At 38.4% G+C, this 14,218-nt stretch overlaps 1 protein-coding gene across 1 annotated transcript in view; it reads left to right on the forward strand.

The window, feature by feature from the left end:
* Positions 1-14,218, forward strand: part of LOC126223916 (small subunit processome component 20 homolog) — a 206,637-nt gene that overhangs the window by 113,743 nt on the left and 78,676 nt on the right. The window contains exons 25-27 of the mRNA XM_049942200.1: positions 4,567-4,822; positions 5,626-5,793; positions 6,537-6,977. Coding sequence (XP_049798157.1) covers positions 4,567-4,822; positions 5,626-5,793; positions 6,537-6,977 — 865 coding nt within the window. The remainder of the gene's footprint in view (positions 1-4,566; positions 4,823-5,625; positions 5,794-6,536; positions 6,978-14,218) is intronic.

A 14,218-nucleotide genomic window follows, 5' to 3' on the forward strand; every position in this document is an offset into this window, starting at 1 on the left:
GTGTCTCACTAGTTGCATCTAGCACCCTGTCACTTGTGCAGAGAAAGATTTTGTTCTACATGTTGACAGTACCTCCGCATTTCTTATACTGTCTTGGTTTAAAATGTCAGTGATTCTGCTGGAAAACATTCAACTGTTTGATCATAATGACTGCAAAATTTTAGGTTTCACTGATAAATATAGCTGTTGGAATGATTATGATTTTGAGTGTTATCTCCATGACTGCAGTTGACAGAAATGACTAATTGAATTGGCACAGTAGTTGAGGTATTGAGGCCCAATGGAGAGAGAGTAGGGTTTCCAGAATTCTGCCTTGAGAGTCCAGACTGTTGCTTCTGCCAGGACCAAATATAACACACCTCCCCCATCTCTCTCTCTCTCTCTCTCTCTCTCTCTCTCTCTCTCTCTCTCTCTCTCTCTCTCTCTAAGTTTGAAAAAAAGGACTAAGAGATGGTCTAGATTTTATAGTACTGATGTTTCAGGTTATATATCTTGTAAAAGACAGATTGCTGTGCTCTGTAAAGATGACATGTTGAGTTGCAAGTTGCAGACAGGCATGATGAAAAGACTGTATGCAAGAGCTTTCAGCCAAAGCCTTCTTCAGAAAAGTAATACACTGAGACATTCACATAAGCAACCACACCTCCCCCCCCCCCCCACACACACACACAAAATCGCTATCTACAGCCACTCAGGCCAATGTGGACTTCCAATCAGTAGCTTATGTATCTACTATTTAGAGAAAGATTTTTTTATAATTTTAATGATATTTTATAATTATATTCGTGTTGCATTCACTTTTAACACCACAATATTATGTTTTATAATAGATGAGAAACAGTACATACTATGTATTTTGAAGTTATAAATGTGCTTTTATTACATGAGTCTTCAAGACTTTAATATTTTCACTGAAGATGGTCGCACAGTGACTGAAATCAATTTGCTGTAATAAATGATTTTGAATCTCTTATGATCGATGCTGCCAATTTTCTTGTTTACAATACTAATATTGCGGTCGCTGAGCATGTGATTTCCAATGGAATCCAACCTGAATTTCAAACATGTTGCACCATTTTATGTTGTTGAATCTTTTTTCTAGGTTGAGAAAAATGTGTGAACACTTCTTGCTTTCATTATCAAACACAATGTCAGAACTGCCTTTCTGGTGCTTTTACCTTTGTTAAAGCCAAACTTATCACCATATAACAAATTCTCATATTTCTTTTTCATCTGTTACACAAGTGAGTTGCTAACATATCTTCAGTACTGAAATGCTCTTATGTCATAATACTCAATTACCAACAAGTTTCTGTAACTTTGTGGCTATTTGACTTGTAACAGGTGCTTCAGTACTTTTGTTGTGGTCTTGACTTTGATGCTAGTGTTCTATCGCGCACTTTAACTTAATCATCTGGCTATATTATGCTGATTAACTTGTAGATATCAGATGGATTGAGCTGGTTCAGTGTTTCATATAGATAGTTAACTCAAAATGTGTTGTTTGTCTCTTCCGTTTGGAGTATATCTAACTATTGCCTGTGGTCATTATGCTTACATTGTTTCTGACAACTCTTATTACTCTGCAATATGCTGCAGTTACTTGACATAGTCACTCTCATGCCTTGTGTTCTGAGTCAAAGCTTTCTTTAAGGATTTAGTAGAATTTTCCTGTCTAAGGTACAAAACACATACCTCATAAAAATTGCATGTTACAATTGTCGTCGTATGTATAAGTTACTTTAAAATGAATCCCAGCTTTTTGTTCTGTCATCACTTTCAAAATGAAAGGCATGTTGCTGCCACATTTTTCGATTTTATTTCTTTTTATTTATTTATTTATTTATGTCGATAATATAGACTGTCAATATGTCAATATCATGAAAAAATTTCAGGAAAACAGCTACACAAATCATTTGAGGTGTAATGTCTGCTGTCTTGAATGTGTTAATTCTTCAAATCACCAGTGGTGCTCAACTAACCTTATTGTTTCACATATTGTGCATTAGACCTCTTTCTCTACTGAGCATTATGAATCATTTCCTAGATGATTAAAAAAATAACCATTCTTATTAAACCGTGTGAAAATAGTAGAGTGCTACTAACCATAAACATGACACATTGAGTTGCAGACAGGCAGAATGAAAAGACTGTTACACACTGAGCTCTTGGCCAAAGCCTTCTTCAAAAGAAGAAAACACACTTACACAGTCACACAAGCAAGCACACCTCATGCATACATGACTGTTCTCTGTGTCTGCTGAATGCAGAATGCAATGGTGTTGAGTGGAAGTAGAAGTCTGGATTGGGATGGGAACGGGGAGAGGTAACAGGGTAGAGGTATGGGGAGAAGAGTCAGCACTGCATAACACACCTAATGGAACGTGCAGGGGACTAGATGGTGGCCAGACAAGGTTGCCTGGCATGGTATCAGCAAGCTATGGTGGAAAGGGAGGGTGGGGTGGGGGGGAGGGGTGTTTGAAGGACAACAGCAGAGGGAGGAAAAGACCAGTGCTATTGTTAGAGAGTGGAGAACATTGAGAATAGGGGATATGAATCTGGAGAAGGTGATAGGGGATCCGGATATCGCAGATTATGAAGCAACCATTGAAATGAAGCATGTTATGTTCAGCTGCTTGTTGTGCCGCAGGGTGGTCCACTTTGCTCTTGGCCACAGTTTGACGGTGCCCATACATTCTGGTAGACAACTGATTGGTAGTCATACCAATTCAAAGAGCAGCGAAATGATTACAGCACAGCTGATATATGATGTGGCTGCTTTCACAGGTGCCCCACCCACTGATGGGGTAGAATAAGCCTGTGACAGGACTGGAATAGAAAGAAGCTGGGTGGTTGGATTAGGCAAGTCTTGGTGGGCCTGGTACTCCACAGGGATATAATCCTTGTGGCAAAGAGCTGGGATTGCATTCTGATTTCAGCAGCTGAAGAGAGCAGTCATGTAGTGTACGATGTGCTTGCTTGTGTGTGAATGTGTGTGTGTGTTTTTCCTTTTCTTTTCTAAAGAAGGCTTTATCTGAAAGCTCAGTGTGTAACAGTCTTTTCATTGTACCTGTCTGCAACTCAGCCAGAATTAGACTTTTTCATATTCAGAAAGTGTATGATGATCCAAGTCTCCCACGTGCCAACATTTCTTGTTTTGTCATATATTTTAATACATGTAAGATACTGGTAGATATCTTCACTGGTTCTCATCTTGGCTTATACAGAGATAATCAAACGGTGGTAGATTAATGTTGTAGCATTTATGAGGTGGTTTGCACTGCACTACCTGTGAGCTACTGACATCTGTAATTTTCAGATTACCTATGTAATCATACAGTGTGTGTGTGGTTTCACATTACCGGAATGCTATAACATAAATGGTTTATGCTTTTCCCTTAAGTGTTGCCAATGTGAATTGTGTCATCTGGTCTGTTGTTTTTGGTTTCAAAAGAAGTTTTGTGTCTCTATGGGTTATGCAACAACACCCCTTTTTTTAAGAACTTTTAACATTTTAGTGCGTCAGCAATTGTGAATAATTTAATGATTATAAAGAATTCGCCTCAATTGCAAAAAGAAATCGGATGTTGACCTAGGTTTCGGCATGGATAACCATGTCAACAGCTGCACTTGGCTCAAACATCAGAAGCTCTCAGAGCTCTGAGATCCCGCAGCCCACCGAACGTTGGCTGGGGTGAGGAAGCACGCTTCTGATGGTACACACATACTGTTTATTTTACATTTTATGTGAGTCTTTTGCACTTTTGGGCATTCTGTATTAATGTTGGACCATGCTTCTTTAGGCAGTTTGCAGTTTTAGTTTGTTCCGAAGAAGGTATGGTTATCCGCGCCGAAATGTAGGTCAACATCTGATTTCTATTTGCAATCGTGGTGGATTCTTTATAATCATTACCCCTTTTTTCATTCTCCCCTTCCTCTGACTGGTTGGTTGATGCAGTATGCCATGACCTCTTCTCCAGGAATTTGCAGTAATCACAACTTTTTGTGAGTGCTTCACTTGAGAATATCCCCCCCCCCCCCATCCTCCTCCTCCTCCTCCTCCTCCTCCTCCTCCTCCTAGAGAAAGAAGGAAGGAAAGAAGAATTGGATGTAATGTTTTAGTAGTCACTCGCTCACACACACACACACACTTTTTTTAAAGCAGCAGGCAAAATTGAATAGTTTCTTCTTGTTTTGGTTTTATTCATTTTATCTGTACTTCATACCCAATAAAAAGGTCTCTGTATTTAGTCGGTTACAATCATTTATAACTTTGAAGTGAACCAAGGAGGTCCAACAACAATCTACTTCCCTCCTAGTGGCAGTTTTAGTAACTAAATTAATTCACCATTTAAGCAATAGAAAAGTTAGTTCATGTTCCAGGTCTCAGACTTGAAATAATATCGTGTTCCCAAAGCCAAAATGATTATTTTTTTCTTTTTTTTCTTTTTTTTCTTTTCTTTTTTTTTTTTTAAACTTGATAGCCTCATCTGTTGCCCAAATAAGTAAATGTTGCTATGTGGTATTCTTTATAATGTAACACTTATTTTTATAATTGTTGTACAGGATTTTTATGAGACTGTGCACTTTCCTGAAGTCTCGTATGGACAGTGTGCGTCGTATTGCAAGAGAAATTCTCCAGAAGATCATGGTGACACTTGGACCATCCTACCTCAGTGTCTTACTATCTGAAATGTCATCACTTCTCACAAAAGGATTTCAAGTGCATGTCCTTGTTTACACTGTTCATTCAGTACTTGTTGTTATGAAAGATATGTTCCGGGCTGGCGATGTAGATAACTGTCTTCAGTCCATACTTGAGGTATTAAGCATCAATTTTAAACTTTCATGTCCTTATTTTTAACTACATTACTTGAGATAGTCTGCAGAACAATTAATAACAATAAAAATCTAATAATAATAATACTGGAACAGAAGCATTATAACAGATAAAACAACACCACATAACAAACCTGACATCATACTCACCAATAAAAAGAAGAAATTAACACAACTAATCGAAATATCCATACCCAATACAACAAATATACAGAAGAAAACAGGAGAAAAAATTGAGAAATACATCCAACTGGCTGAGGAAGTCAAGGACATGTGGCATCAGGATAAAGTTGACATTATACCAATTATGCTATCAACTACAGGAATCATACCACACAATATCCACCAGCACATCAACGCAATACAGCTACATCCAAATGTATATATACAACTACAGAAATCTGTAATTATTGATACATGTTCAATTACCCGAAAGTTCCTAAATGCAATGTAACATATACCGTACAGTTAAAAGGAAGTCACGCTTGATCAAGGTCCGCGTCACTTTCCATTTTTAACCAGACATAACGTCTGAGAAAGGAAAGAAATAATAATAATATAAACCCAACATAGCTGTAAATATAAGTTAACATATTTATCATTCATTCACAGTTATTGAATTCATAGCAATGTCATTTAGAGATTGTCAATAACAATAGTAAAAGTAATGAGGACTTTTTTTTCTTCGGAGCATGTAGTACTTTAGTGAATATTCCAACCTTTATAATCTGTATTTAACTTCCAGTCTGTTTGTTGTTTTTCTAATAGTGGTTTTCTTTTTCCCAGCTTTGCAAATTGGATTTGTTTGGAGCTTCTGCAGAGGAAAAATCTGTTTCACAGATTACTGCAAGGTTTTTCGAGGCGAAGTCTACTAAAAGTTATGATATGTTTCATATTGTGTCGCAGTGTATAAGTGAAAAATGTCTCACTGATCTGTTGTTGCCCCTTAAAGAGGTAAACATGATTTCATTAGTTATGTAAATGTTTTTAACACTGTGGACACCAAGCTAAAGCATAGTAGCTCAGGCTACAGTTTTGTGTTAGAAAGACTTCACAACAAAATATAGGTCGGACCATGATTTTCTCGATGCGGGACTCATTTTCATATGAGAACAATGTAAGGACGTCTCACGGCTTGCCCCTTGTTTGATACTACCTTCTGTTGTCAATTTCTAGAATTATTTCAGAAGAGACTTTAGTGGATATAATGACTGCTATTGTGGATGGCTGAGCCAATGTGATCACATTGATTCTAATTCTGTGTGGGTACGTGTTAGGTTTTGCAGCTTTCTGGAGCTCTGTGACAAATGTGTCATATTTGTTGAGTGAGCAAGAAATTTTGGAACTCATGAGGAAGAAATTTCTCAATAACTCAACCAGCACTTTTTCCTTGGGCAGATGAATATACCTCATGTCATGATTATTTTAAAATTGTAATGTGTCAAACAATTAAAGTAAATATGAAAAATAAATATCGAAGCATGGCCCTTTTTTACTGGGTATTACTCTTGAAGATACATCAAACATGTATGTGCCAGTAATGCTTTAAAAAACAGCATAACTGGCCAGTTTACTAGGTCCAGTATTCTTCTAAGTGGCTGGTCTCCAAAGTGTTAAAACACTTTCTTGTTCTCTGTTGTTCACATTTGTTACTTTAGCTTCTTTTCATGGTTATAAATATATGTACTTTGTTACAGGTATTGGTTCAATCACATAATCACAAAATTGTGAACAAGGTTTCTGAGTGCTTGCGACAAGTTGCAATAGGATTATCAGAAAATAATTTCGTCTCTGCTGAATCTCTCGTTATATTTGTGTATGGAGTCACATCACAGTCAATTCCTGAACTGTCACCTGAGCTAAAGAAGGAAGAAATTTTTGAAACTGAGAAAGAAAAATTATCAATTCAGAGGCCAGATTCATTTTTAATTCCTGAAGCACCTAGAAGCCGGTCTGGGGCTACAAATGTGAAAGCAAAGACTTCATCACAAGCTAATGCCCACGTGCTGGTAGAGTTTGGTCTTAGACTGTTTCATATACTTCTAAAAAAGGAGAGGCTGAAGTCACAATATTATAAGCAATTTTTGGATCCTATGGTTTCTATTTTACATGACTGTTTGAGATCTCAGCATGTCAAGGTAATAAATATTTTAAATATCTACAACAGTAAATTTCATCATGTTTCCATGTTGGTTAACTGCTCACACGTATCATTTTCCATAAATAACTCTCGACAATATTTGTATTATTTCTCTTGAGTGAAATAAATGTTCGTATATTAGTTACCAAACAGTAGACTGAGCAAAGATAATAACTTACATGTACTGGAGGTATTGGGAAGTAGATAGCCACATAAACAAGAGCTTACTATCACAGCACCAAAACAATGTGTATGTGTATTCTGAAGAAGAATGACTTCATAACCTGAGCTTTCATTGTTTGTATTATGCCTAAAATTTTCCAGTGTTGACTAAAGTTATGTAAAACTCATATATGGATTATATGAGCCCTTTACATACAAAGGAAAACATAGTTCAGTATTTCTTAAAGTCAAATACAGGAAAAAAATTCATAGACACACTACTGCCATGAGCATGTACGTGCGGCTGGTTGTGTGTGTAATATGAGTACTCTCACAAGAAAAAGAGCGAGAGCTCGAAAGCTAATGTTAACTGTTTTATATTATACATTTCTGTGCGCCACCCACAAGTCCTCTGTAGGTAAGTGGTTGCTTTTCCCTTGTTTTATGTACACTGCTTGGCAGTTGCTAAGGAACAGCTGACACTTGCTACAGAACAATGGTCATCTGCTAAGGAAAACTGTCACTTGCTCAGGGACAACTGTTAGTTGTTTCAAAACAACTGTCAGTTGCCATGGAACATTCAGCAATTGCTATGAAATGCCCAACCAATTTTAGTAAAAGAAGAGGTAGATCGGAGGAAGTTTTAACTACGCCAAAGCCTGTGCACACATGCTCCATAAGCATTTGACAGTTCATGCAGTACAGTGTTTGACAAAGGCTGTTGTGAAACCAATTAGTGAAACATTCCATGTGGTATGGCAGCATGTCTGCAAGACATCATTTTAGTGCTTATGATTGTGGATGAGCAGTTTGATGGCTCAAAACTAGTCAAAATGTCGCTAATGTGACCACACTAGTGAATGCATCAAAAAGTGTCATCATGGGATTAAAAAAGGCCAGTGAAGGTGGAAATTATATGTGAAAGAATGCCAGTGGTTATAGACGGACCACCACATTGCTGCAGATCTTTCAACTGCTACCAGTACATGTGTCTCTGCCAGTACCATTTTGTGGTGATTAAATCAGGCTGGTTTGTATGCTCAGAAGCATGTTAAATGCATCCCATTTCAGCCGCACCATTGTCAAGAAAGTCTTTTGGTGTGGGAACTATGTTGTTTGGGGTCAGCAACAGTGGTAGAGAGTGATGTCGCCAACGAATCCTGCTTCACTGCGACAAGGCATTCTGACCACCAGTTAGTGTGAAGAGGGGGGGGGGGGGGGGTGAAGGTACATACATTCATCAGCACAGAATGTTCATGAATGTCATCAGTATAGCCTGTGTGTTATGGTGGTGGCAGGCATTATGCACAATAGCCAAACACCATTGCATGTCTTTGTGCAAGGTGCCATTGCAGCATAGTGATACTGCAAGGAGATTAACCTGAATCATGTCCATCTGTTAAGGGGTGCGGTAGGTCCCAACTTTCTGTTTGTGGATGGCAGTATCTATCCACACAGGACTGCTGTGGTCTCGGACACAATGGAAAGTGAAGTGGCTTTCATACTGCCCTGACCAAACCCTGTGGACCATGCATTTGATGCTTTTGGCAGACATATTTCTTAAAGTGCACCTTCTTGAGCCATGCAAGAACTAAAAACCGCCTTTGGAGAGCAGTGGGATAATATCCCCCAAAGACTCAGTAACAGTTTGGTAGCCAGCATGAACAACAGGTGCTAAATGTACATTAATGCTTGAGGAGGATGTATTCCTTACTGATAATCCAATATTAACTTTCATACTGGGAGAAAAGTTATTTACGTCTGTTGTCCTGCTTTCCCATGTGGTGAAAACTGTACCATTTTTCATTATAAGTATACCACTCTGCCTCTATTACTTATGTACTATGTTTCATGTTGTAAATTATTGCCTGTGGTTATTTCTATACAACAATGTTTATATTCCTTAACAGTTGTCAAGCAGTTTATTTTCCCATACAGGAATTTCCATGAAGTGTTGATAATGCAAGTCTTCAGCAAAATCTCTATTCTGTAATCAATTAGTCTCAGTTCATAAATGTTTGTACTTATGATAATGAATCCATTATTTCATTAAGAAATATGGCTACTGGCGTCCTGAAAGTTACTGTTAAATACAGTAAGGAAACTTTTGGCAGAAGTGTTTCAGGAGTAACACACACACACACACACACGTACGTGAGTAAGTGAGTGAGCGAGCGAGCAATATTGTAGCATTGTTTGCAGGAGTAGAGTGATCGTACTTCCCTAGTATTCTACCAGTGAATCCTAGTCTGTCATTTGTTTTCCCTACAATTGTGTGCATGTTCGCGCACGTGTGTGTGTGTGTGTGTGTGTGTGTGACAAGTTACAAATCACACGTACATTGCTTCCTTCATTCGGTGCTAAAATAAAACTATATTTTGCTCCATAAAAAGCTTCAAACATTTTCAGTATTTACATCATTCCATTGTTTGAAATGGAACCTTGTTTTATGTTTTTATTATTCATTTTTATTCCTACTTTTTCAGACATTTTGTATTAATTTCATACATTAGATGGTGATTATCTGCACTAGAGGCAATCAAAATGTCAGTACCAAAGTGAAGGTGAATCAGGTATATTCCACTTACAAATTCTCTCTATTTGTGTTCCCAGTTTAGCAACATGAAAACTCCCCTATGGGTGCTGAGAACAGTTTTGCTGATGACTGCATAACTCTTCTGTCGGTTGTAAATTTGTCATTGTCCTGGTGAAGTATGACAAAAACTGCCACATTGACCTATGTATGCTTTGGTACATTCACTTAGATGGCCTCATTGACTTACTTCTCAAGGGCTGTCAGTACACATTGTTCCAACTGGGTCAAAAGCTTCTCAAAAGTTTATGAATCCCAGGCAGAAAAGTCATCCATACTCATTGCTCCATTTTATGACTTCATTCAAAATTTGCTTGTGGTCTATAGTGCTATAATTTACTTCTAAAGGCAGCTTGTTCCTGTGCCTGATGAAAACCCAGTAATTCCCCCCCACCCCCCCTCCTCCCCTCCCTACAGGGTGCGGCACTTAAATCCGGACAAATGGAAACTTCTTTTCCCTAACACAAATTTATCGAAACAAAATACAAATGAAAATGAAAATCCCTTTACATATAACTAGTGATATCTTTGAAGAGTAACATTACTCGATGTAACCCACTCCAGCCACAATAACTGCCTTCAATCTTATCCTGAAGCAATCACACACACTCTTTAAAACAGTGCTGTCCATATTTGCGAATGCTGCATCGATAGTTGTGAATAGAGATGTGACATTAGGGTGCCTCTTCTTATTGGTAACTCTTTCAGGTACGCTGCAAACATAGTAGTCAAGGGGATTCAAATCTGGGCTATTCGGGGATCAGAACTCCTTTGACCATAACATGTGAACGTTTTCCAAGAGCCAGTTTTGTACTAAATGGATCATATGAGGTTGTCCTCTGCCATCCACCACATTCTTTGCTCGCTGAATTTCAGTACTGGTGCCAATTCCCAGCAATTTACCTGGGTCCTCTGAAATCAGCACCTGAACCTTTTCAATGACTGCTGCAGTTTGTGACATGTTTCCTTGAAAGAGATTTCCTCGCCAGGTTAGCGGAACCTTCCCACAGACCTCTCCAAAGCATTATACTTGGCCACAATATTGCAAGCGGTTGATCGCTGGTACACAAAGAATCGAACTATTTCAGAGGGTGAATGCCCAGCACAAAGACTTTTGATAATCGCAGCTCTTCGGTTGTACTCCACACTTGCCATGACATCTTGGTCATTTTGAGGTTATGACTGTTTACTAAATGCCTATGGCTTTCTAGAACACCAGTCGCGACCTCTGGTGGAACTATGATATGGGAGGAAATTGAAACTGAAATTTGCCCAGATTTAAGTGCTGCACACTGTTATACATCTACATCAATACTCTGCAAACCAATGTGAACTGCATGACTGAAAATACTTTCCTTTATACTAGCTATTAGGACTTTCTCCCACTCCGTCTCATATGGATCATGAAAAATGGTTGCTTCAAAGCTATAATTAGTCCAATCTTGTGTTTGCAATGCCTGTGGGAGTGATATGTAGGCGACTGTAATGTTTTCCTAGATTCATCACAAAAGTTGGTTCCAGAAACTTTCTAATGAGGTTTGCATGGAATACTTTCAGCTGTCTTGAAGTGTCTGTCTATTTAGTTCATTCAGCTTCTTTGTGACACTACCATGAGTTGAACAATCCTTTAAGCATTCATACTGCCATTCTTTGTATCCATTCAATGTCCCGTATTAGTCTTATTTGGAATGTGTCCCACAAATGTGACAGTCTTCTAGGATTAGTCGCATGAGGTTTTGTATGCAGCCTCTTTATAGATTGATTGCATTTCCCTAGTATTCTACCAATGAACTGCAGTTTGCCATCTGCTTTACTTATGCCTGAGCCTACGCGTTAATACCATTTTATACCTCTACAGAGTCTTGTTGTTGTTGTTGTTGTTGTTGTCTTCAGTCCTGAGACTGGTTTGAAGCAGCTCTCCATGCTACTCTTTCCTGTGCAAGCTTCTTCATCTCCCAGTACTTACTGCAACCTACATCCTTCTGAATCTGCTTAATGTATCCATCTCTTGGTCTCCCTATACAGTTTTTACCCCCCACGCTGCCCTCCAATACTAAATTTGTGATCCCTTGATGCCTCAGAACATGCTCTATCAACCGGTTCCTTCTTCTAGTCAAGTTGTGCCACAAGCTCCTCTTCTCCCCAATTCTATTCAATACTTCATCATTAGTTATGTGATCTACCCATCTAATCTTCAGCATTCTTCTGTAGCACCACATTTCTAAAGCTTCTATTCTCTTCTTGTCTAAACTATTTATCGTCCACGTTTCACTTCCATACATGGCTACACTCCATACAAATACTTTCAGAAACGATTTCATGACATTTAAATCTATACTCGATGTTAACAAATTTTTCTTCTTCAGAAACGGTTTCCTTGCCATTGCCAGTCTACATTTTATATCCCCTCTACTTCGAACATCATCAGTTATTTTGCTCCCCAAATAGCAAAACTCCTTTACTACTTTAAGTGTCTCATTTCCTAATCTAATTCCCCGACGTAATTCGACTACATTCCATTATCCTCGTTTTGCTTTTGTTGATGTTCATCTTATATTCTCCTTTCAAGACACTGTCCATTCCTTTCAACTGCTCTTCCAAGTCCTTTGCTGTCTCTGACAGAATTACAATGTCATCGGCGAACCTCAACGTTTTTATTTCTTCTCCATGGACTTTTAATACCTACTCCGAATTTTTCTTTTGTTTCCTTTACTGCTTGCTCAATATACAGATTGAATAACTTCGGGGACAGGCTACAACCCTGTCTCACTCCCTTCCCAACCGCTACTTCCCTTTCATGCCCCTCGACTCTTATAACTGCCATCTGGTTTCTGTACAAATTGTAAATAGCCTTCCGCTCCCTGTATTTTACCCCTGCCACCTTTAGAATTTGAATGAGTGTATTCCAGTCAACATTGTCAAAAGCTTTCTCACAGCAAGGTATTTGTATGAGTTTACTAATTCCACCTGTGACTCATTAATATTATAATCATAGTGTACTACATTTTTTTTTTTCATTTTGTGGAAAGTACAATTGTACCTTTCTGAGCATTTAAAGCAAGTTTCCAATCTTGGAACCAATTTAAAATCTTATCAAGATCTGAATCAGTACTTGTGCACTTTCTTTTGAACTGTAGTTCATTATACATAACAAAACCATCCGGATTTAAGTCTGCGCTTACTACAATTATTGCTGAAAGATGTCTGTGGCTGCTACTATTATTGCCAACAAGGTCGTTAATACATAACTTGAACAGCGAGGGACCCATCACACTACCCTGGTACACACCTGAAGTTAGTCAATGATTCTCCACCCGAGAAAACTTGCCACATCCTCCCTTCCAAAAAATCTTCAATTTAGTCACAAATTTTGCTTGATAACCCATACGATCATACTTTTGATAGTAAGCATAGGTGTGGCACTGAGTCAAATGCTTTTCAGAAATAAAGAAATATGTATCTACCATTCAGGATATCCATTGTGGATGATGAACTGCGACTGTGATTTAAACTGGCATTTTTTTGGTAATAAATATGCAACCTGTTGCTTTTCTATGATTTATTCAACCATGAACATGTCCTCGAGCCACTGCAGCCTCGTCTTCAGTTGGAGGTGTTACAGAAATATTATCTTGTGGACCAAGTGTAGCTAGGTGCATTGCTGGTGGAAATTACGGAAATTTGGTCCACAAGATAATGTTTTTGTGACACCTCCATCTGAAGATGAGCCTACAGTGCCTTGAAAACATTTTCATGGTTGAATAAATTGTAAAAAAGCGACTGGTTGCATATTTATTACCAAGTAAGCACCAGTTTGTGTATCTACCTGTCTGCTCTGATCCACAGCTTTCAGTATGCCATGTGAGGGGAAATCGCATGTTTTTGAAATCGGTGCTAAGTGACATGTTCATTGTGTTTGAGATACCTCATTACATTAGAGCTCAGAATATGTTCTACGTTTCTGCAGCAAGTGAATGTTAAGCACATTGGGAGGTAGTTTCATAGATCACTTCTGCTACCCTTCTTGTAGATGGATGTGATCTGAGCTTTCTTCCATCTACTAGAAATGGGTTTTGGTTTACAGTTCTGCAATAGACTATAGTTAAAAGACGGGCTAGCTTCAAATTTCATTTAGAATAGGATAGGGATTCCATCTGGCACTGGAGCCTCATTCTATATTAATGATTTGTGCTGTTTCTAGTGCCATTGGCACTAATATCTGTGTCACTTATCTTTTCAGTGAGACAGTAATTAAACTGGGGCAGTACTCCTGGGTTTCCCTATATAAAAGAACATATGAAAGTGGAGTTAAATACCTGTGCTTTTGCTGTGCTATCCCCAGTTTCAGTTCCTGTCTCATCTGCAAGTAACTGGATGCTAACTTGGGTACCACTTATAGCCTTGACATCTGACCAGAATTCGTTTGAGTTTCATGGAAGATCTTTCAACAATATTCTGCTAAAGTAGTCATTGAAGGCTTCACA

Source organism: Schistocerca nitens, chromosome 1, assembly GCF_023898315.1.
Source record: "Schistocerca nitens isolate TAMUIC-IGC-003100 chromosome 1, iqSchNite1.1, whole genome shotgun sequence".
Taxonomy (NCBI): Eukaryota; Metazoa; Arthropoda; class Insecta; order Orthoptera; family Acrididae; genus Schistocerca; species Schistocerca nitens.